This window comes from Neofelis nebulosa, chromosome 12 (genome assembly GCF_028018385.1).
Source record: "Neofelis nebulosa isolate mNeoNeb1 chromosome 12, mNeoNeb1.pri, whole genome shotgun sequence".
NCBI classification, from domain to species: Eukaryota; Metazoa; Chordata; class Mammalia; order Carnivora; family Felidae; genus Neofelis; species Neofelis nebulosa.
Window position 1 is genome coordinate 56,794,731 of NC_080793.1, and position 25,554 is coordinate 56,820,284.

The following is a 25,554-nucleotide window of genomic DNA, read 5'->3' on the forward strand; positions in this document are numbered from 1 at the left end:
TATATATGTATGTGTATATATATGTATACACACATACATATATATATGTATATATATATATATAGATAGATAGATAGATAGATAGATATGTACACACACACACACACACACACACTAAACAGAAGTCCTTGAGTACAAGAAAAATAAAGCAACATGTTTAGGGAGAAATAATGAAAGATACATTTATAATATAATGGGTTCTCTTATAATTAAGTTTTTTCCTCCTCTGTCCCATGAACTATTTGATATTAACTAGTCTCTTAGCTTCTATTTTAACCATTCCAAATTATTCTTAATAGACATTATTTACAAACATCATCATTATTATCTTTTTTTTTTTTTTAAACGGTTTTTATTTATTTTTTTTGGGACAGAGAGAGACAGAGCATGAACGGGGAAGGGGCAGAGAGAGAGGGAGACACACAGAATTGGAAACAGGCTCCAGGCTCCGAGCCATCAGCCCAGAGCCTGACGCGGGGCTCGAACTCACAGACCGCGAGATCGTGACCTGGCTGAAGTCGGACGCTTAACCGACTGCGCCACCCAGGCGCCCCATTTTATCTTTGTAAAACATACTTTATTGTCTTTCCTGCTCCCTCTTACCTGTAGAATGAACTCCAGATTTCTTAGGATTGCATATAGGACACTCTGATTTTATTCCTGATCTATCTTTCTACTCCTCTCCATGAAAAGGTGATGTAGCATCCATATTGCTCTATGCTCTAACCACACTGACCTACTTTATGTTTTTGAATGTTCCATGTCACTTAAACTTCTGCTACTTTGTCCCTGCTGTCATTTCTGTATGGAGTGCCCTTCTCTACTCTTGTGTTTGGTAAATCCATTAGCATTCTTTGAAGGCCAAGTCAAAAATGACCATCTCAGTTTTCTATTCCTTCCCTTCCCTTCCCCAATTCTACAGTTTTGGAGTATGTCTGAAATCTAGGTGTGCTTAATAAATGTTTACAAGGGGCAACTGGGTGGCTCAATTGGTTGAACGTCCTACTCTTGATTTCAGCTCAGATCATGATTCCGGGGTCATAGGGTCAAACCCAGTATTGGGCTCCATGCTGAGCGTGCAGCCTGCTCAAGAATCTCTCTCTCTGTGTTGCTCTCTCCCTCTGCCCCACTTATACACTATCTCAAATAAAAATAAATAAATAAATATCAGTAAAGAAATAAACATTTATGCAATGAGTACTTAGTAAATCTCCAAAAATATGATGTGGCAGACTTATTAATGTCTGCTATAAACTTTATTAAATGTTTAAATAAATCTTACATTATATAATAATATATCTGAAAAGCAATGAGTATATAATATTTTAATAAAATGTAGTCAAAAATCAATTCAGGAATGGTATTTGAAAGTTAAAAAGATACTATTATTATATGCATTCTCTTTTACTAACACATTTTGTCTGTTTTTCTTGTGTTCATAGTCTTAAGATTGCTTAATATAGGGAAACCCATAACCAATTGTGTACATAACTTTAATCTTGTTTTTTGAGTTAGGAATATCAGACTCCCCACTTTCTATAGTGTATAATTACTATTGTTCATATTTCTTTTCACCGATTTTGCCAAAAATGTTTGTTCCCAGTGACCAGCCTTTCAAGTTCTTCATTGAGAATATTTCAGTAACCCAAGATCAAAAACGGTAAAAATATTTTAGGTTAGAAGATAGGCAGAATAAAAATTAATGACAGCCTTACATAACTGCGTCATGAAAGCCTCACACAACTGATGAAACAATATTATAATTATTTTATTTTGAAAACATATGAAAGACCGATAAGTGATACGAGAAGGCTACTTGAAACACGATGAATCGAATGGTGTTTGTAGGGCACGGTATTGCGTATTCTTCACTTTATGCCTTGCTTTGGGTCACTAAGATATTGGAAGAGGAATGGGGACGTGAAATGTATGAATGGGTTGTTGGCTTCCAGTCCATTGGCAGGTAGAACATGGTGGCAAATAGGGTATCAACTGTTTTTTAAACAAAGTGAAGTCTTTACCTCTATAGAGTGTGACAAAGATCAGGATTTTTTTGCGACGTTGAACCTCAGACTAAACCTTAAACTAAACTAAACTTTGATGCCCAAGGGGAATCCTAGTTTGAAAAACTTAATTGGGATCCCATTTGTAATCCACATAATTGATTTTAATTAATAAATGTGGCTTCCTATATATCCGTTGTTCGATGTCAGTGAACGGAAATGTGTTTGCATTTTCACATTGTAGAGATGCCTACTGATGTATTTTAATCAGAGATTTACTATTATGATTTTTCTTTATACATAAACAAAGCACGACAGCTTATTTACATTATCATATAGTTGATCTTTAAAACACGCCCAAATCTTCACATTCTCTGCTTAAATATCATGGAGTTGGTGCAAACTACCATTTTATTTTCCTTTATTCTTTTTTTAAATCTCTACCTTCAACACCCATTTCCAGAAATCCCACCAATTCTTAAATGTTTGGAGTCTTCTCCAGGGTAACTAGGCTGTTTCTCAGCGTTTCTTATCATGTGTTCAGGAGGCCACTTTCTCAGATTCAGGGTTAGGGTTAGTATATGTGTCTGGTATTTTGCAGTTCAGAGACCTCTCCAGAGGGTTAGGGTTAGGGTTGGGAATTAGGGTTAGAGGACAGGGGTGTATGCCTGCAACCTACCATTTTATTTATTTTATTTTATTTTATTTTATTTTATTTTGTTTTGTTTTATTTTATTTTTTATTTTTTAATGTTTCAAGTTTTATTTAAATTCTAGTTTGTTAACATACAACCTACAATTTGAAATAGAGTTGAAAAAAAGAACGTATTAAAAAGACTGTGACTCTTCTGTGCTCTAGCAAATAATATGTAGAGCTCTAATTCCAACATGGGCGTGCATAAGAAAGAGAGTAAGGGAGGAAAAGAACATACAGTAATTTCATCTATTATGTTTCAACCAGGTGTTCTTGTGATGCTAATGTATCAGAGAATTGGTCGTTTGTCATTAGACCATAGACTGATTAGGATTGTGCATTTTTTCATATTCTTCAGCATAGTGTTGATATTGATCAGTGAGAAGAGGCTGATGTGCTTCATCCATGTTGCTTCTGGCACGAATCATACAAGAAGCACCCGCAAAAATGACCGCGACCAGTGATAAAGCAGCAACTACTCCTATAGTAACAAGTTCAGAAATACTAAAATTCCGACCTGTGAAAAACAAAAGGAGAACAAAAAATAAACAGTAAAATGGTTGCCACCAAAAATCAGCTACCCTAAACTTAGGCATTGTGGCAGGCATTTTACCAAAATCTTCATATATAATTTTTTTAAGTTTATTCATTTATTTATTTTGAGAGAGAGAAAGAGAGAGAGAGAGAGAGAGAGAGAGAGAGAGAGAGAGAGAGAGAGAGAATCCCAAGCAGGCTCTGTGCTGTTAGCAGAGAGCCTGCAGGGCTCAATCTCTCAGTTCCTGAGATCATGACCTGAGCTGAAATCAAGAGTTAGACGCTTAAACAACTAAGCCACCCAGGTGCCCCCATATAGAACTTTTTTATTGTCCACATTGCTGATGATAGCACCTATCATGTTGAAGGCACTTACCAAATTTCTCCTACTAAGTGGACCCTATTGGGATAGCTATTATTATTTCTGTTCTAAAGGTGAGAAAATGATGCCATAGAGTTTGAGCCACTTGTCCAAGGTCACTTGGCCAGTAGGCGCCAGAGTTGGTTTAGGGGCTCAAGTCTTTCAAAACCCAGATGCTGTGCTCTTCACTATACCCTGCTGCCTTTGTTGGGAAGGGATTGAAAAGAAAATAAGAATGTTTGAATTTCAAAATCTCAGAAAAAGCAGCACAGAGTATCTCACTCCATTTTTTCTTTTTAGAATAAAGATGCGAAGGCACCATTATGTAGTAGAAAAATTGGGGCGTATTACATGAACTTAAGCTCAAAACTCATTATCTCTGCCTACTAGAAATATGACCTGTGACAATTACCCTTTCTCAGCTAATCATAGCTAGCCTCATCTTCCTTATTTGTAAAATGAGGATTACAACACTTAGCTCAGAGGGTTGTGTGGATTAAATGAGATAGTATGCTATAGAATCAGCTTAATTCCAGATCAGAGTGGGCTCTCAACAAATGTTACATTCAATCTCTTTATCCCAAAATAAAAATCCAAATAAAACCTTCTAAATCTAAGTGGAAAATATAGGCCTCAGAATACTGTGATTACCTTAAAAGGTAGCAAATGTAGTTTTGGTAATTTCCACAGAAAAGATACATTTTCAATACTCACTTGGCCATTGAACTTCATAAGTATATCCCAGATTGTCTGGAGCAGTGACAAACATTTCTATGTTGGTAACTGGAGGCCAGAATGGCACCATATTGTATTGTCTATTATGTCCAATTGGGGCATTTTCCAATGGAAATGTGGATACATCTAAAATATGCCAAAGACATCTTGTTAATAACATAATAAAGTTAGTATTAATAGATTATTATGTCCTGAAGGTGACCTAAAATATTCTAGGATAACATAAAAATGTTTTTTTTTAAATTTTTTTACTGGATAAAGACATAAAAATAGTTTTACTGTATATAGCAGAACAGGGAAAATTGCATAAAACAGAGTTCAAATGTTTTGAACACAGCACTAACATAACATCCAATAGATCAAGAACGTTTAAAAACAGGGAAGTTTTAGTATTTTATCATCTATGTTGATCATTAGTTGTTTTACTTTTAAATTACAGAAACTTATTTGAAAAAAATTCACTAAACTTCTCTTTCAAGGCTAAAAAAAGATGGACGTATAGTTTGCTGAAGCTTCATCTATAAATTTGAGAGGTGCCATGTCTAATGGAGGTTTGTCCTTGAATATGAATATGTCTGTTTAGTATTCTTCATTTTTTTCTGTTTACTTCCCGAGATATAAATATGAACTTATCCCCTATATTTTACTCTGTTAGAAAAAACACTTACATTTTTAAATCAAGTTCCTGGGATATTATTTCCTTCCTGCCACTTCTCCTCTTTCAACTTAAATACAAGTTACAGGCATTTATATTATTAGTGAGTTTCTGTCATCAGGGATAAAAAGAGTGATAGGTTCTTTGTGGCAGAAGATTGTTTTTTTTTTTAATTTTTTAAAAATGTTTATTCATTTTTGACAGAGACAGAGCATGAGCAGGGAGGGTGAGAGAGAGAGAGGGAGACACATCATCCGAAGCAGGCTCCAGGCTCTGAGCTGTCAGCACAGAGCCCGACGCGGGGCTCGAACTCACGAACCGTGAGATCATGACCTGAGCTGAAGTCAGATGCTTTACCGACTGAGCCACCAAGGTGCCCCAAGATTGTTCTTTTTTATTATTGATGTTCTACATTTATGTTGATACAACTAAATGAGGTGGAATATCACAAAACCAGAGTTGGAATCGGGCTTGGGCTGGACACGAGTGGACAACTATGTAGAAGAGCTGGAATATGTGAGAAAGTTAGCGGAGTATTACATTTTCTGTTTGCAAGAAATATATCACCTGGACAGTCCCTGTGATCCTGGGAAGCACAGAAAAGTATTTTAGCGTCTACTTTGTAAAACAACTGATCATAGCATGGCATGTAGTGTTTATATTTTTGCGACTTTAGATTTACTATGTATTCATGCTAATTTAATATTTATTGCTTCAAATCTGTTGAGCTCTTACTAACGTAAGACACTGGTCTCGGCATGGAGGCTACAGCACTGCACAGAACAGACAGAACGCCTGGCCCAAGGAACCCACGTTTTGGTGTATTCTCGTTAATTATTTGTTAAAGTTAACAATGTAGATAAACTTTTTTTTGTAACTTTCTATTTCACCTTTCCACTACATCCTGACTCGAACAGCCTCAACCTCATTCAGCATCGCGTGGTGATAAAGTTACATCGATTCAACTGAATGGAGGAATAATTGTGAAAATAGCAAACAAGAACAGTAGAATCGTCATGAAACTTCCCTATGCAAGACCCTTCCCATCTCAGAGTTAAAGCCAACAGCCTTCAGGATCTTCCCCCTGTCACCTCTCTGACCTTATTTCCCACCATTTTCTCCCCACTCTCTGCTCTGCTCTGGCCACAGTGGGTTCCTTTGTTCATCCCAGGATGATTTTCCTCCATGTATTTATGTAGTACTCACCATCCCCTTTCCTGATTTTCTTAGCTTACAAATACTTTCTCCCATCTAACATACTTTATATTTATTTACTTATTTTTACTGCCATTTCAACTAACAACTAGGGGAGTTCCAGGAGGGAAAATATTTTTGTGTGTTTTGTACGCTACTGTATTTCTGGTACCTAAAATACTATGTAGGAAATAGTAGGCACTCAAATAGTATTATTTTCCAGCTTTACTGAGGTACAATTGACAAAAAATTGTATGTATTTAAGGTATATGACATGATGATTTACAAATGGCCACCTGGTCCGTGAAAAGGTATTCAATATCACTAATTAGGAAATGCCAATTAGAACCATCCTGAGAGATTACCTCACACTTGTAAGGATGTCTGTGGTCAAAAAGAAAAGAGATTACAAGCGTTGGGAAAAGCGTGGAGAGAAGAGAGCTGTTGTGCCCTGTTGGTGGGAATTGGTGCAGCCAGTATGGAAGCAGTATGGATGTTCCTCAAAAAATTAAAAATAGAACTACCATATGATCCAGCAATCCCACTTCTGGGTGTATGTCTAAAAGACATGAAATCAGTATCTCGAAGAGATATTTGCACCCATGTTCATTGCAGCATTATTCATAAGAACAAAGATATGGAATCAGATACTGTTTGTGAAAGGCTTTGAGTGTGTGCGTAATTAGTTCATTTCTCTCAGGGCAGGATAAGTAGGGTCTGGTCTGCAAAACATATACACTGCTTCTTCTGAAAAGCTCACTATATTTAGTGCTATATATAGAACTTCATTCACATGACTCACATTTGGGAAAAATAGAAAATTGAATTAAATGTGCACATGGATACAAAATGTTAGTGAATAAAACTTAACATCATATTGAATAAAGTTTGCGTGCTCTATATTATACCACCTCATGTCTAATGAGACATCACATTATATGTGATGACTCTCATTCCTTCAGCTGTAAAATGCAATTCTTATTCCATTCTGACCCTAATAATTTTATAATTCTATGATTCTTGAAGATACTTCCTTATTATAAAAATTTTCAATACATTTTGAAAACTAATTCCATCCTCCACTCATAGACTTATTTGCAACAAAGACTTCTGCTGTATGCATCATTTTAGACATTTTTCTAATCTTTTTATTTTCTTCCTATGTAGTCGTTCTATGACATTGTTTTTCCAAGGGACGTTTGCAGGGACATGGAATATTTAAGCAGAAGGTTAATCATTAGTGTTCAGTGTTCCTGCAATTTTTTTTTAAATTTTTTTTAACGTTTTATTTATTTTTGAGACAGAGAGAGACAGAGCATGAACGGGGGAGGGGCAGAGAGAGAGGGAGACACAGAATCGGAAGCAGGCTCCAGGCTCCGAGCCGTCAGCCCAGAGCCCGACGCGGGGCTCGAACTCACGGACCGCGAGATCGTGACCTGAGCCGAAGTCGGACGTTTAACCGACTGAGCCACCCAGGCGCCCCAGTGTTCCTGCAATTTTTAAGTGTTTACATTAACTTGTCTTATAATTTTATGGCCACATTTTGTCAAAAATATGCTTTAGGCTCCCTACTTTTTGCTCATGGTACTTTTCCCTCTATACTATGCAAGTAACTGAGAGCTATTATGCAATTTATATAGTACAAGCAAAGGAAGTGGGGAGAAAATAACAAAGGTATTTATCTGATTCATCGATGACCATTAACAACTTGTTATAGATGTCAAATAATGATCTTTTCAATCAGGGTATGTAAGGCAAAGGAATACTTGTTTGCATAGTTGAAAGAAAGCTCCAGATTACCCAAGATTTTCCACCTCCTTTTACTTCTTAAGTAAGCCCTAAGTAAGAACAACTTACTAACAGCCATGGCCTTGCGAATGGCTGAATAACTACAGCTTGTGCATTGTTGTCTAGTTCTGAGAAGTGCGTGTTTAACAAGTTTTTGTTCATTCCTAAACCTATGAACTCCACTTTACTTGCTATTGTCATAAGAAGTAATATAGCTAACCATATGCAAAATGATAATTATGATTTCTAAAGGAGAGGGATGTTGTTTTATATTAAATGTATGAATGTCTAAGAAAGGTTTGCTAAAGGAGAATGCCTGAGATATTGGTAAAGAATTAGAAGTGAGCAATAGGATTGTAAACATAAGGTAGTCATTATGAAAATCTAGACGCATACTAGACTCAGATTGCATCTCAAGGGTTGTTAATTTCTTGTTTCTTGTTAAAGAAACAGACATTGTAAATTGTAGATAATTCATTATGACTGTAGGTATGCTTGTGAATACATATGAAATAAGTGAACTCCAATTAGTGAATTCATAGCAGATGGATGAGTGAATAGTTATATGTGAGTTATTTGTTTCTTGAATGATTTTCTGATGGAACATATGATTTTGACCAACGTATCTGTGAATGGTCGTAAGCAGGTTGGATTAGAGGCTTCTCCTGTACATACACACCAAGAAATAAGAGACTGGCTGAATTGGGTAGATAAGTCAATAGATAGTTTATACCCAATATTATGTTTATGTGCGGGATAAAGTAAAGGCACAGAAGCCAAAATTTACAAACTTTTGAAGTATGAACATGTATGATGCTTTAACAGATAGAAGTACTTCATTGTTTGCAAAGTGACTCGAGCCTCTCAGCTGAGTAGAAGTGAAGAGAAAGTGGCCTTCTAAATAATATTTTTAAAAACCCATTAAAATGAAGTTGAAAAAGATTTTCTATGCTGTGCTCTCTATAAAAACCAACATTAACTCTTCAAGTTGAAGAGAATTTCCATATGTAAGAGGCCAGCAGTAATAAAAATCAAAACTGTGGATTATGAGCATATTTTTTTCTGTCTTTTAGGTATCGAAGAAGAGATCAGTGAAATTTTTTTTTATTCACAACGAGAATGCTCCAAAAAAAAAAAAAAAAAAAAGACAAAAAAAGACATGCAAATGTTCATTGGAAGCTACAAGGAAGAAAAATTTGGGAAACATGACAGTCATCTTTTCAAACTAAAAAATGAGAAGGGATTAAGTGCTTACTCGGATAATAATATAATATTGTCTCGTAACTATTTTTATAACTTTTTATCTGCATTTTCAGAGTCGTTTGGGACATGTGGAAACAGCTAGATATCACAGCTCTTTTCTCCTTATTTTGAAGTGTAGTTCACATGTGTTAAGTGCGTAGTCTATAGTGATAACTATACCACCTGAACGGTCTCCTTGCTGAGCCCGCAAAAAAGCATAGGAGAATGTCTCACCAGCATTATATCTCCTCAGCCATTCATCAAAGACTGCGTCAGTGAAAGTGTGCAGGAGGACAAAAATAGGATCGTTTGGAGATAAATGGGTTTGTCCCCCTGTTCCATTCAGGAATAGATGAGCCAAATTGTGAAGGCTTCGAATAGCAGGGTCATACTTTCCTGTGGGATCGCTGTAACCTAGATATAAAAAGAGGGGTGAGAAGAATGAAAACCATTGCCAATATCTTGCTTTTCAAATCAACAGCAGCGATTATATCGGGAAACAGTTTCCCCGCAGTTTGTCAGGCCAATTTTTGCCCTAATATAATAGCCTTGCTTCTCCGTACCTATGGTTGGTGACATTTCTTGCTATACCCAGAGCTAGGTTAACTTTAAGCCAGTGGCACGACATTCTAAATGTAGCCTCAAGGTTAAAAATAATGACCTGCAAAGATGCCAGCCAAAATGTATAGAGCACTCTATTTTGACAAGGCAAACATTGGTTCAGTGGAAATAAAGAGAGTGGAAATCTCCTTCTCCTAAAAACTAACACAGTTGGGAGGACATCACTCTGATTGTCCTGGACCTTAAATTGCCAGATATTACTTCAGTTTCCTACCTCATTCCTTTTCACTGTCACCATGTTTATTTCGGGAAAGTTATCTTATGTTTGTGGAAAAGTCACAATTTCCCAGAGCATGCTTATCATGTCTGTACTAGTTTTAAATATCTGGAAAGCCTATTGTCAAAACATTTATATAATATTTAATAATTTCCTATGTATCCTCTCTCTCTCTATTTCCCATATTCTATATGATGTATATGATATTCCTATATAATATGTATATTTCCTACATTTCATGTATTATGTATTTCTTATACTGTATGTCTCCCATATTATATATTGTATATATTTTTCATACATATTTCCATATGATATTTATTAGGTATATATATTAGGCAGAAGGTAAAGATAGATCACAAAAACGGAGGGTCTGTGATGCAGGATGGAGTTATAAGTATACCTGGTTGGCTTTAAGAATCAGAGGTGGAAGAACAGGGAAATGTTACATATTATTAAATAAAATTAGAATTTAAAACACATTAACCCAAGGGTGCCTGGGTCAATCAGCTGAGTGTCTGACTCTTGATCTCAGCTCAGGTCTTGATCTCAGGATCGTGAGTTTAAGCCCTGCATTGGGCTCCACACTGGGTGTGGAGCTGTGTTTTTGTTTTTGTTTTTTTGTTTTTTGTTTTGTTTTTCAAAGATGATAAAATATATTAACCCATTTGTACAATTACACTCACTCATTTAGTCATTTTGCATATATTTATTCCATTATTATTTTTTTTATTTACGAAATGTTTAAAGACTGCAACATACACAGCATGCTGGTGGGCACTGGTCCTTTCAGACCTACTGTCAGGAAATCAGTATAATTTGCCCTTTGATTGGTCATCTTTAAGGTTGCATCATTAAGATGCAACCTACATATTCTTGTAGAAATTAGTGCTTATGGCCAATAGCCAGATTATGGAAAGAGCCCAAACGTCCATTGACTGATGAATGTATAAAGAAGATGTGATATATATATATATATATATATATATATATATATGTGTGTATGTGTGCACACATACACACACACACACACACACACACACACACACACTGGAATGTTACACAGTGATCAAAAAGAATGAAATCTTGCCATTTGCAACAACGCGGATGGAACTAGAGTGTATTATGCTGAATGAAATAAATCAGTCAGAGAAAGACAAATATCATATGACTTCACTCAAATGTGGAATTTAATAAGAAACACAACAGAAGAACATAGGGGAAGGGAAGGAAAAATAAGATAAAAACAGAGAGGGAGGCAAATCATAAGAGACTCTTAAATTCAGAGAACAAACTGAGGGTTGCTGGAGGGGAGGTGGCGGGGGGGCTGTGCCAAACTGGTGATGGGCATTAAGGAGGGCACTTGTTGGGGTGAGCACTGGATGTTATATGGAAGTGATGAATCACTGGGTCCTACTGAAGCCAATACTGCACTATGTGTTAACTAACTTGAATTTTAAAAAGTAAATTAAAAAAAAGGATATAATGCTTATGGCCTTAGTTTATATACACCAGTTTAGTCAAAACATAGTGATTATTTATTGAATAATCTCCAAATCAGTGCATTCATATTTAGTTATTAATATTAACATAAAGACAGAATAGAATGGCATCCAGTTTTCATGATAATAGGGGAGAGAAAGGAAAATAATGATTAGATTTCTATGTCAAGTATCTCAGATCATGGAGACAGAGAGATCTATTCCTATTTTTTTTTTCCTCAGGGGGAGGAGCCTAACATGTTTAATGCTATATTTAATGTACATTGTGACAAGAAGAAGTTTATAATACGTTAAATGTGATTCTGTTGTTTTAAAACTTTAAATATGTATCGGTGATGATTTAGAGATATTAAAATGTATAAAGACAATGGACTTAAAAAATTTTGATTTGAAATTGTGTTCTGTTACAAACTATCTTGGGAAATTCACTTCTTTGGTCTTTAGTTTCCTCACCTTTAAAATACTTTGAATGAAATAAGGAGAATCACATTAAATATCATTAGATGGTAGTTTGAATTTTTATAGTCCTTTAAAAACATTCATAGGATAATACAAACCTAAATGAAATATATGCCCCAGCCAGGCATTATTGGATGTCAACTAATTGTTTAGAAACTTTATTGTTATTTTTTAAGAAAAAAATTTAGGCTCTCAAAGTCTTGAAAATTATTTGCCTCTACCAGAATTTGATAGAGTTATAATGATTAGCCACCTCACAGATTTGAGTTAATACTTTTCAGGTATTTTAGAGATTGAAGACTAATTTCCCAAGGATTCTACTATGATAATTTAAAAGTGTTTCATGGCCTGACACTTTTCTTTAAGAAGTTCTTTTTTGAGCAGGGAATTGTGACTACATCATAATAGGAGGCAACATTCACATAAATTCATAAGATCAATATGGCTTCCAAAGATTTTTCAAGGAGATCTGAATGTGAATAGTTCAGTTTACTGTGACAACTACATAAAATCAAAGCACTGACTTCTTTTACTTACCTTCTACTGTATTTCGGAAACTGTTTGTAGAATTGGAATAAAAAGGAGGGGTGTCAAATAAACCAACTTCCAAGCACTGGGCGACATCCTGTGGTTCAGGAAGACGTTGTACCATTGGCCTTGCCACATTTCCAGCTGGATTTCTCCTAATTGGCCCCCCCTCAGTGCCTGGAAAAAAATACAGGGTATAGGAACACTTACAGAATATTTACAGATCTCTTTGCTCTTCCATTTTTATGTAGAGCATGATCACTGAAAGATAGGTTCTCCCTGGTAGAAGAGAACATTTTAAAAAGGCAGACTTAGGGGCATTACAGTGAGAAGATTTAAGTTATCACATTCATATCATTGTGATATATCTGTGAGCCGAGTTAGATATGTGATACATAAAATCATTGGAAGAAAAAAATGATCACAATAACAGATAGAGGTCCTGTTATTTGTTTAATCAATGTATACCTCATTACTGAAAATATATTAACATCAAAAGTCCATGGAAAATTGAATTTTGCCAAAATAGTCTCATAAACCTAAATCCCACACTAAATCTATATTTCACACATGTGTGAAATTTTATATTCAATTACTGTTTGTTTCAAGCCTTCAGAGAAATAAAGAAAAACAATCTACAATTTCTTTGGGAACTGGTCTATATTTCAATGGATACATATTTTTCAGCAATTAATGTGAGAAATAATTAAACTTGTTAAAAGGCACGTGTTAAAAGGCACTAAGACAAACAGGCAAGAAAAGGGCTGTGACACTAGGGATAATAGAATGGGTGCCTTGAGGGAGGGAGGGAGAGAAGGAAGAAGGAAGGGAGGGAAGGAGAGAAAGAGAAAGAGGGAGAGTGGAAAGGAGAAGGGGAGAGACAGAAAGACAGAGATTGAGAAAGAATATCAATCCTTTCCAAGTGTGTGGTTTCAGAAAGATGTCATTAAAGAAAAGAGATTTGCAGGAGTGCCTTGGTGGCTCAATTGGTTAAGCAACTGACTTCGGTTTAGGTCATCATCTCATGGTTCATGGGTTCAAGCTCTGCATTGGGCTCTGTGCTGACAGCTCAGAGCCTGGAACCTGCTTCTGATTCTGTGTCTCCCTCTCTCTTTGTGCCCCCCCCCCAACTTGTGTTCTGTCTCTGTCTCTCAAAAACAAATAAATGTTAAAGAGAGAGAGAGAGAGGAGAGAGAAAGAGATTGGAAAGAGCTCTGATTCTCTGAGAAGAATTTTCAGGGTAAATAGGGGAAATGTTACAAGTGGAACATTTTTGACAGAGGTAATAAGAACGATGATATGCTTTCTCCTATCTATGAGATAAGCTCCCTCAGAACAAGAACTTATTCTATTCTCGCTCACCAGTACATCCCTTAATCTTGGTACAGGGCCTGGCAAATAGTAGATGCTAAATAGTTTTCTGGTGTATGCTGATATATGGAAAGATCGTTTGGGCTGTAAAAAGGGCTGGTTGGGCAATAGCTTGCCTGGAGTATAGGACAATGCAAGAGGATAAGGGACAGTGGGAACAATGTAAAACTACACCAGATTCATATTGTGGAGAAATTATGTTTAATTCAATAGGAAATGAAGAGAAGTCTTAGGTAGGTGGGAAAGGAGGAGATCAGTTAGGAATATTTTGCATTTTCTGTTCCAATGATCTCGAGAGAAGTATGTGTGTGTCCTAAGAGGATATGCAGAATAATCCACTGGGGTGGGAGAGGTGATATTACAATCTCAATTTGTATTCATTTTACCTCATTCATAAAGCTTACTATGTTGTAATGTTTATAATTAACATAACGATTAGTACCTGATGAATTAGCATAGCAACTTTATATAATATAAAAATAAAACATATTCCACTCTTGAGATTGGGAAGGAGATAGCACACTGTTTTAGGTATGCATTATTATTAAAACTTTCAGACCCCACTGGCTAAAACTATCAATCCAAGCTTGTGTTTTAAGGATTATTGTTCAGGAGCTATCAACACATTCCAAGAAAAACACGACAGATTACATGGATTTTGAAAACATCACACCCTAATCTGCCCTCATGGAGTTTCACAGTGGAAAATTCTGATAGTAAAGAAACTAGTTTAAACGAGTTAAATTTAACCTGGGTCTTTTTAGATTTGTGTGCACATGGACAGCCTCTGCTAATGCACCTGATTTAACCTCATATGGATTGGAGTCCTGTGGAGTTTCCATGCAGGAATGAATGAAAAGTTCTGAGTGTATGAAGGAGAAAATAGATTTAAGAAATACTGTGTAGAAGGAACAACATTCTTCATATGATGAATCCAAGATGATATTTTAGTGTCTAGAAGAGTCTTAGGTGTCAATAACTCATTCTTGCAATGTACCAAGTTTGGCGCTTTAATGGGACGCTGGAGAGGCATTGTTGCAACAAACACATGAAAATACAGGATTGGGATATGTAAGGAAGGTTTGTTCTAAAAATGTACGTGCATGGCTGTCCAGTAAAAGATGATCAATGAAACCACAGGAATGGATAATTTCATCCAAGAACAGAATTAGGAGAATTAAATAAGATATATGAAAGCATTTGGTACCATATCAGGCAGTTAGTATGTGTTCAATAAACTGTTAGTTTCATCTTTCACTGGCCTAATAAATAAAATTCTTGGTGTTTATATCACGAACTAAGAAAAGAAGTATTCCTCAAATTTGTTTCCCTAAAATACACAATCTTCAATTTTTCATGAAACTACGTGTCTTGGTTATGAGACCTCTTGACAAGAACAAGTGATGAAAATAGAATCTTCTCTCCTCTGCCATAATTTTATTTACCCACTTAAACTGTGCTATATTTTGGCATCCAATCACCAGTATCGTTAGAAAAGGTCTGGAAAAAATTCCTAGGACAAAATACAATAGCCTGCTCAGAAAGGGACTGATGTTTTCGTATCTAAAGATATATTGATTCTCAACGTCATTTCAAGGTGGGATCACTCATTCAGCTTGCTAAACAAATACAAAATTTATTCTAATTTTTAAACTTCAACCAAAAAGAAATCCATACACTATCACTTCTCTTTTTCCTATATGCAGCTAAAAAATCTTATAATGCTGAAAAAAATCTACTGAATTGTTCTATTTAGAATATTCTTTTTGAAAGATATTCTTTTTTTTTTAAGGTTGGTATAGGAATTTCATATTTTCAGCTGAAAAGAATATATGGGAATAAATATATTTTGAAGACGTTAACAAAGTAAATTCCCATGAATCCAGTTTTTACATTGAAGAACAAGTTTAAAATAACCAAACATGCCTGAAGAAGAAAAGTAGATGGGGTAGGTGACTAGTAATTAAGACCTTGTGTTGGTGCCACAGAGAGAGTAATAATGTGATCCAAGGAAGAGAACAACACTCTCAGGAACAGATCTACATATCACAGAACCTTGATCTAAGGCAGCAGTGGCCTATACATCACTGGAGAAAGGACGCCGGGACACCTGGTTTAGCATTCCCTTTTTGTGTTCGCTTTGACAGAGGTTCAAAGCAGTTAGCTGGAAGACATCTTGCATAAGGTATCTTCCTTTTCTTAAAGATACCCTGCATATCACCTTTTGCTTTTGACCCTCTGACTAGAACTTTACTCTCAGGTCACTTCCAACTCTTTCGGCATATTTCAGATTTCCTAGGGAAACAATTTGCTCTGAAATTTCAACTCAAGACACATGACTACTCAGGAGTGCTGATGTGCTAAGAGGATTAATCTTATATAACCATACGTTTCCAAAGTAAGAGAGCGAGCAAGGCACTGGCCAAATTTCTCAAGAAAAGCAGTGTAAAAATGTATAGACACTTTCTGTTCCCCCCGGGAACCTTATAGAGTGCCTTGAGTAGCATAGGTGTTCAATGAACATCTGTACATCGATTCTCTCTAATAAAATATTTTATTCTGAAGTCCTTAGTAGAACGAGGGCTTTCAGACAGCACATTTAATCTCTTTAGGTAATAGGGAATTCTGAATCCTAGATGGGTTTGGAACTTACTATTACAAAGTGTTCCCAGGGTATCATAATCCTCCAAGGATTCGCAGACCACTCGCCATTGAGAAAAGACAGAGTTCAGGCTTATAAGAGTGGGGTCAAAGTTGCTTCTCGATCCCATGAGGTCATCGGTGCAAATGTCACAGATATTCTTCCCGGTTGCAAAATTCCAGTAAGGAAGGGAGAATGAAGGATCCTGCAACATTTCCTAGATCAAAGAAACTCTGTTAGCGTTCTCTGCTTTTGTTTAAAATTCTCCCCCTTTGCTTGGTTTTCTCCCTGGCTGTCTGTTTCTATCAACTCTCTTTTGGTAATTAGAACCAGTTAGTGTATCAGTGGTGTCTGAGTAGCCAGAGGAATTAAATATCTTACTTAACAAAGCTTATCACATACTATGAAGAGTCATTGAGGCACTAAAGAGAATGAAACTCAACTCATCATACAGAAGTTTCTACAAATGCTATTTTTGGGGAAAGAAGTCTTCTCTTTTTTTTTTTTTTTTTTTTTTTTTTTTTTCAGGTAGGTAATTCAAGTTCTATTGGTGATACCAAAAAAAATATATCAATAATAGCTTTCGCTCCTTGACATTTTACCTCCTGTTTTCATATCTCTAATTTTCATATCTCTAATTCAAGCACCATGGAGTCTTGGTCTGGAGCCAGATCCAGTCTTTAAATATATTATGTAGAGCAGTGCTTTTTGTTTTCTTTCTTTCTTTTTTCTTTCTTTCTTTCTTTCTTTCTTTCTTTCTTTCTTTCTTTCTTTCTTTCTTTCTTTCTTTCTTTCCGTTTAACATGAATGACTTCAGGCATTTAGATTCTGGTTTTTAAAATTTATTTGTGGGTTAACAAGGGTAGTGGAAGAAGCCTATGTGAATTCCAGGTTTTCCAAATATGAGCTATATGGATTCGACTTTTCACAGGCTACACAGACAATCTCTTTCACATCACTGTATCTGCCTGGATACTGAAGGCGTTTTACTTAAAGACCCCCGCTTCAGAATCAAAACTGTTAAGACTTGGGTTTCTGCTTAAAAACTAATACCAACGGGAAATGTGAAATGAAGCAGAGTATTTCTTTGGGCACACAGTTCTTTAGACCAGGGACATAGTTTCCTTTCAGAGCTGATCTCAACAATTTTAAAAGTACTGGATTCAGGGGATGCCTAGGTGGCTCAGTGGTTTAAGTGTCCTACTCTTGATCTTGGCTCAGGCCATGATTTCATGGTTCGTAAGATCAAGCCCCACTTCAGCTCTGCGCTGACAACGTGGAGCTCTCTCTCAAAAAACAAAATAACACAAAACAAACAAACAAAAACCTTAAAAGAAAAAGTAATGGACTCAAGATCACATGCTTATTTTATTGAGTTCCTTAAAACATATTTTTATTGTATTTGTTCTCATTCCTTTAGACCTTTGGGGAGTTATATTTAGGGAGTGAGATTTAAGTGTAGAGATTGCCATCATTGTGCCTCACCTCCTAAGCATTTAGTACATTTCTGCTTTTTCACTTTAAACCCTTTAGGAAGCATTTCCTGGTCCCCAGGGTATTTTAGAGGACCAAAAGCTTTCCAAAGCATCCTCCTTTATTGATCTCCAGGGGTTTAGAGTCCTTGTTTAGAAGCCATTGTTCTGGTTCACAAAAATTAGTGACAGCTTCCAAGGGATCATTAAGAGTCAGTTTGTGGTTCAGAATTGACATTTGGGAGTTGGAGAATATTCATGTGGCATTTCAACTGTGCATTACATTTAGACTGTAATTCGTTGGATCCCTTGTGCTGTTGGGTTTTAAAAATATAAGGCATAGAGGTTGAAGTTTACACAGGCAAAATCGAAGCTTTTAGATACTTTCCACCTGCCCTTTCATTTTGGTGTGCCCATGAGAAAATGACTTGGAGGCATGGAGATCTGGAGTTGATTACAAATGACAGATTTATCTACTCGTAATCTACTAAATGTCTTACTTGTAATAAGAGCTATAAAATATGAAGTTCAGAGTATCAGATGAATTAACTTAATCACTCTCAAACTGAATATGGATGGACTACTTTTATACCAATGTTTTATTCTGTATTTTAGTGCATTAATTCTCTCTCGCCTCACCATTTATTTTCTTGTGATAGTGCTGGATACAAGCATACTGCAAATCAATAAATGAATCTAAACACCTTTTTTACCCTCAGATATTTTTAGATTAACTTTTATATTTTAATTTGAGGGAAGGAATCCAGTTATCTAGAAAACACGTTCATTTTGTGGATTTCCTAGTTGAGATCTAATAATTTAAAATTTCATTTTATTTTTTTATGTTTATTTATTTATTTTGTGAGAGAGAGAGTGAGCAAGTGTGTGTGTGGGGGGGAGGTGAGAGAGAGAGAGAATCTCAAGCAATCTCTGTGCTGACAGCACAGAGCCTGATGTGGGGCTTGAACTCATGAACGCTGAGATCATGACCTAAGCCAAAACCAAGAGGCAGACACTTAACCAACTGAACCATCCAGGCACCCCTCAAATTTCATTTTAAAATTACTCTTCTCAAGAAAAGCAATTGGTAAAATAAATGATAAAAAAGTATCTATGTTAACATACTTTAATGTGGTTTGAGGTTCTCCGCTTAAAAGATAAGCAGGAAATACTTATGTTTGGGCTGAGGTCTACTATATGCCCCAAAAGTTGATGCCTTTTAAGTAAAAATGAGACCTGAATGGTGTGATACTTTTAGTAGGTTTCTGAGGTAGGAGGCATGGAAACAAAACAGAGTTCAATCAACATATGACAATATAAAGGATATTGTTTTTCATAATTTATACTTTGTGCCATAAACTCAGAATCATTTGCTGGCATAACAAGGTGTATATTTGGGACTTGGTAGACTGAGAACTGTATGCACACTTTTTTTTTTTTTTTTTCTTATCCAAACCAGGAGGAGGGGGTATCGATTTACATTTGGGAAGGCCGGCCCATCAACTGAGATTCTTTTGTTGCAAGCTATATGAAGATCATTTTTTCAATTATGCTGCAGCATATGTCCATCACTTTACATCACACCTAGAGATGTCTCAACTGGCTCCCTCACCATTGATATTACTTTCTTTTCCCTTCACAAAAGATGAAGACTAATTAATGAGTAGGTAATTTACTAATAGGGAGAAATTTAGAATGTCAAAGACAGATCAATATCATGAAATTGCTTTGCCATCACGTGTTTCGATCGCTCAGAACGTAGTGGATGAAAACGGCTTCCAAACGATCCACCTTGTCTGTTGGGGACCTGAAAAGTGCAACGTGTCACACATACCTGCATGTCTCTCTCCAACTGCAGAAGGTGGTACCTGTGCCATGTGAGAAAAGCCGGTCCCTCATGAGAGAAATCCACTTCGCCAAAGCTTTCCTGTCCCGGCCCAAGGAAAGTCTTTTTGACCGAATAGTAGTGTGTCCAAACAAAGTAGTTGTAAATGGAAATGTTCTCAAATTGTGGCGTGTTGCCATCTGGCCCCAATATTTCTTCTGATCTCCTGGTGGCGATGACAAACTGAGGGTGCATTGTCCGCTTGGCCAGATGCAGGGCCTGGACAAAGCGGTTCTTTTCTTCTGCACTCAAGTCCAGAAGATTTCTCCTGACTTCAAGGATACAACATTCAAACGTGAAAATGTGCCACGTGGGCGTCATCGTAACACTGCATCCCATGTACCCATTAATGATAATTTGCATATATGCTTAAATAAGTTTATACTCCTTTAAAATTCCCCTCACCGGAAACTCTTCTTTAGGCCTATTTTCTGCCCCCGCCCCTCCCCTGCCCGCCAACTTACTCTAGGGTTTTCATTAGTTTTCGTTATTATGACTGTGGACTTTATGATTCTGTGATCTCGTATTTATTTCTGCTCATCATTGGTGTATTTTTCTGGAACTTTCTATCTTTTCAAAATCATAAGCCTCGTAAAAAACATGGCATAGTGGTTAATACCAGGGACTTACTCTGTGACTCTGTACACGTGTTTCTAAGTCTCACCTTCTCACCTGAAAGGGTGTATATAAAAATAATACCTGCTTTATAGAGTTGTAAAGGTTAAAGAATACACACATAAAAAGCAATTATATCAGAGCGTGGCTCATAAAAAAGACTCAATAAACATTCTGTTAGACCCTTGGCCCAATGTTTGGCACATAGAAAACAACTATGTATCGCTGGATTTACTATTTAAAGCTTTATTATTTATTGCCATTTAGTAGAGTGAAGGCCAGGCTCGTCACCTGAAATGGCTGAACTTGATCATCACAAGGGGAAATTTCTTTGTCGGTTAGCAAGTGTAGTAGAAGTAGATCATGGCTTAGAGCTAGACTGACCTCACTGGCAAATTCCAGGTTTTTCAAGTACCAGCTGTCAGGATTTGACCTTTCTGAACCTCACTTACTACAATTAACATCACTACCTTGAGAAGTCACTGAAGGGTCTAGTCATGAACACCTACCATGGCTCCCTGCATGGAGCAGTTGCTCCATAAATGTTTTGGAAGGAGGTCTTGTCAGTCAGAGGATCTGAGCCTTAACCTCAACTCTTTAAATACACTTATTAGCCTCTCTGAGCCTCAGTTTCCTCAACTGTGAAGAGGGAAGAGTGAGTTGTATGATTTTCAGATGTGCTTCCAGCTCAAATGATTTAGGTTCCTATTAAATGCATGGAGTCTCATGAAGAACTGTATATACATGCAGATCCCCACTTACCTGTGAGAACTCTCTGGTCACAAGCAGCTCCTTTCCATCCAGGACGGCAAGTCCCACAGTTGTGTCCTGAGAAATTGCCATTGCATCGGCATGTCCTGTTGAAGAACCTCGTGGGCCAAGCCTCCCGATCATCTCTGCCATCATGCGGGTAATGGGGGCTGTGGGGTCGTGAGTCTGCAGTCACTGCCTCACACCTGCCCCGCCCTGACAAGGAGCCACAGCGGTCAGTCCCAGGCCCAGACAGTGGGGACAGGTCTGGGCAACACACACCATTTCTCAGAGCCTCAACGGTGGCACACTGTCTTGGGAATTGAGCCCAGGTCTGTTGAGAACACAGCAGGGGCAAGACGATGTATCCCAGAGAGAGGAATTTATGGGCTTTCATTCTGCTCGAAGCAAGAGTGAAGAACAGATCTCTGGTTTGCAGCCCTTTGTGTAGAGACTGAAACACATAAAAATCAGGCTGAAAAGGAGAAAGCAAAATGGCATTAGTGCAAGTTTTCTTTTTGTGCTGTTATAAACAGGCAGGAGCCCTCCCCAGCCGCCCACAAAATGCTTTTCATATCTGTGAAATGACATTTCTCGCAAATAGTAAAAATAGTAATTTACCTGGAAAAACTTGACATGGATAATAACTACATAATTAAATCCCCTGCCCTAGCATTTAGTTTTCTTTATTTTAAATTTCTATTCGTGAAAAAAAATACTTATCATAGATGTCTCTTATCCAAAGCATTCGTTAGCAGGTCATGGCCATTAATTACATTTAGCCATGAGGCTGAAAGGATTGGAAGCAGATTTCCTGGTAGTTAATTTCCGTGACTTAAAATCTCCCATCCTAATGGAGTTTTGGCGGGCATCCACCTGCTCCCCATAGAGCTTCCCTCCAGTACCTTAAACTCCTGAGCCGGTTCTCTGATGAACCCCTCTCAGAGCTGAGTGTTTTATATTTGCTCATCCCCTGATGTCAGAGCTGTTAATTGCATGTGAGTTTCTGCTTGATAACTAATCCCAAATCTGCTCACCCAAACTGGGAGGGGCTGGTCCTCTTCCCCACCCTTTACTAATCCCCTTTCACTTCAGTGCGTTTTTCTGCCCTTTAAGTACTTTGTTAGCACATGATTCCCTTCCCACTGATTTCCTTGTGATGCTTAAAGTTTTAAGAAAAGGTCAGAGGCACTAATTTGGAACACAAGTCAGAGAAACTAGAGAGCTTTTGTTTGCGTTGTAGAAATTTAGGTGTTCTTTTTTTTTTTTTTTCCTTTGACTTACATCTTTAGAAGATGAATGAGATTACTTACATTTCCTTAGTGATACAAGGGCTAGACTAGTACTTGTATCTGATGGTAGCTTTGAGTTGTGTTTGGTCTTGAAAACAGATGTTGCCATTCTTATAATTTCTATAGGGAATAACTGAAGTAGAAAAGCCATCAGATACAACTTCCCCGAGTTACATGGCATTGGCTTTCATGGCGCCCGCTGGTGTTGAGAGTTGGGTACTACAGTTCCTTTACCTCCACTGGGGTAGTGTCATCTACGTGGCCAAGCATCACAGGCTCACTACTACTTCTGTTGTTTAGAAGATGACCGCTGAATGGCTTCTTCTTTCCTTGTGCCAATGGCACACTAATTTTAAATTTTAAAATGTTGCCATAGTGTTAATGGCTTCATACAATCATTAATTGTTATCTCAAGGTTTCATATCCATTCAGGGCAAATTTAATTGTGAAAAATAACGCATATAAAATGATATTTAGATAGTCTTTTTGGTTGTTTTGCTTTTTTTAGTCCGACCTCTTACTGGATCAAAGTAGATTATCATTTTTCTCTCTGGAATAAAGGTAGTAGTAATGTAACATTGGTGGGTTCCTTCATTTTGACAAAAGGTACTAAAGGCATGAATGTTAACATCTGTGTAACTTTTCTGTATATCTAAAATTATTACAAAATAAAATATGTATTTTAAAAAACTATTTAAAACACAGTTTTAAATTATTCATCCATATTCATATATCATAAGTTATTCATCCATATTCATATATATATTCATGTGTGCAGATATAAGTATACCACAGTGTGTTATATTACAGTGAAAGAAAAAAAAATGAGGCTTTGCCCATTACACCTCTTTGTTATATAATTTTTACAGTTACCTCAGGGTACCCTGAATGCCGTGTGATACATAACTGATAGGCACAATGTGGGGGCATCTGTATCAAAGCACCTAATATTAATTAAATATAAGAATAAATGTAAAATGATGTTCTGATATTTTCTTTCTGGACCCCTTAGGAGACTGTGAGAATCCCACCCTGGAGATCACTGCTAAGGGTGATCTCATCCTACCACGTGGGATTCATCTATGGGCTAGAGAATCTCAAGTCAGTAGCTCTAATAACACTGTCTCCCCAGAGGTCCTGACTTCTATATCTAACTGCCTACTCGCTAAGTCCATTTAGGTGCCTAGGAGATTCATCAGACATTTATAAAATGTGTTCCTCTGTCTTTCACATCTCAGTAAACGGAATCACTGTTCAGCCCATTGCTTAGGAAAAAACCAACATGCCAAAGTCATTGTTTTTTCTTCTTTGTTTCACAGAGACTGCGCTCATCAGTTGGACCGACAGGGTCTAATTTGAAGCCTTCCTTAGCTCACACCTGCCCTGTGGCCATGACCTCATTTATCTCTTCACCTTCCATGCTTAACCACACAGTAATGTATTCTCCACAGAAGATTTTATTCTCCACTTAGCAGTGTGAAAGAACTTTTACTACTGATACCCGATCACCACTGCTCTCAACAAAACCCTTCAATGTCTTCCAAATACACATAGAATAAAATCCAAAAGCTTACAGGAGCCTATATGATCAGGCCCCTCCTATCTCTTACAACGTGCTAGCATCCTTCTCGTTACTCCTTTGTTCAATGGCCAACTTATTACCCCATTGGCGTTGTCCCCAAGTCTTTGTGCAACTTTCTATTTCACTTCATTCAGGTTTCTATTCCAATGTTATTTCTTCAGAGTGGCCTTGCCTGATGATCCCACCTGTCAGCTCCTAACCCCATCATTTATTACTTCCTTTTTAAGATTTAGTCTTTAAAGTACTAAACACTGACTATAATTTTTGTTCCATATTAATTTTTCACTTATTGTTTCTCTCACTCATCATAAGGCAAGTTTTTGTCTTTCTTTTTCAATACTGACCTGAGAAATCATTAGACAATCACATAGCCATTAATTTTTTTTTTTTTTTTTTTTTTTTTTTTTTTTTTTTTTTCTGGGGCGCCTGGGTGGCTCAGTCAGTTAGGCGTCCGACTTCAGCTCAGGTCACGATCTCGCTGTCTGTGAGTTCCAGCCCCGTGTCGGGCTCTGTGCTGACAGCTCAGAGCCTGGAGCCTGTTTCCGATTCTGTGTCTCCCTCTCTCTCTGCCCCTCCCCCACTCATGCTCTGTCTCTCTCTCTGTCTCTCTGTCTCTCTAAAATATATAAGCATTAAAAAAATTATTTTAGAGAGAGAGTGTACAAGTAGGGGATAGGGTGAGAGGGAGAGAGAGAGAATCGGAGTCAGATATGGGGCTCGATCCCAGGACTCTGGGATCATGACCTGAGCCAAAATCAGGAGTGGGACACTCAATCGACTAAGCCAGCCAGGCCAGGCATCCCTAGCCATTTTTGTTTGTTTGTTTTCAGTGAAGTTGGGCTGGATATCTGACTTATTTACTCCTAGTCTAAAGATTCATCAGTATTCCCACTAAAAGAAAAAATACAACCTACCTCCAGTATTTTTATTAGTTACTATTAATGAACATCTATAATTTCCTAAATGTTATACATACACTATATACCCTTCTTCAAAAATATTATTAAAATATTACTTTTATGCCTGTGTTGCAGATGAAGACACAGAAGTTTATGGAGATTAAAAATTCTTTAAAATTCATGTAATTTTCAGTTTCAGGTTTTGAACTCAACTTAGTTTGTTTCCAAGACTGTGCTTTGCAAGTACTGCTCACATTCTAAAAAAAGAAAACCGGAGAATGGAAAAAGTGCTGTATTTTGAGTCATAAAATATACCAGCTTCGCCTTGGTAGACAAGTGCCTTCATTTCTCTGAGTCTCAGTCCCTCATCTGTAAGTCATATGTAATAAAGAGATATTGTTGGGGTGAAAAACTCAAATAAAAAAAGCCAGCAGAATGCAGACTGTCAATCAATAGTAGTATGGGGCACCTGGGTGGCTCAGTCTGCTGAGCATCCGACTTCGGCTCAGGTCATG

At 37.0% G+C, this 25,554-nt stretch overlaps 1 protein-coding gene across 1 annotated transcript; it reads right to left on the reverse strand.

The window, feature by feature from the left end:
* Positions 1–1,750: 1,750 nt before the first annotated feature.
* TYRP1 (tyrosinase related protein 1) lies at positions 1,751–22,282 on the reverse strand. Its single transcript, XM_058695353.1, has 8 exons — positions 22,172–22,282; positions 21,279–21,741; positions 19,851–20,173; positions 16,557–16,761; positions 12,542–12,709; positions 9,440–9,619; positions 4,306–4,452; positions 1,751–3,213 (listed from the first exon to the last, which is right to left on the reverse strand). The coding sequence occupies exons 2-8, from the start codon at positions 21,661–21,663 to the stop codon at positions 3,008–3,010; spliced, it is 1,614 nt and encodes a 537-aa protein (XP_058551336.1). The 5' UTR covers positions 21,664–21,741; positions 22,172–22,282; the 3' UTR covers positions 1,751–3,007.
* Between the last annotated feature and the right edge of the window lie 3,272 nt (positions 22,283–25,554).

Coding starts and splice junctions, on each gene's coding strand:
- TYRP1 (XM_058695353.1), bottom strand. CDS start 21,663: ATGAAAGCCCATAAATTCCTCTCTCTGGGATACATCGTCTTGCCCCTG. Junction 9,620..12,541: donor TTTCCGAAATACAGTAGAAG/GTAAGTAAAAGA, acceptor TTTTATATCTAG/GTTACAGCGATCCCACAGGA. Junction 4,453..9,439: donor GCTGAGGAGATATAATGCTG/GTGAGACATTCT, acceptor GGCATATTTTAG/ATGTATCCACATTTCCATTG.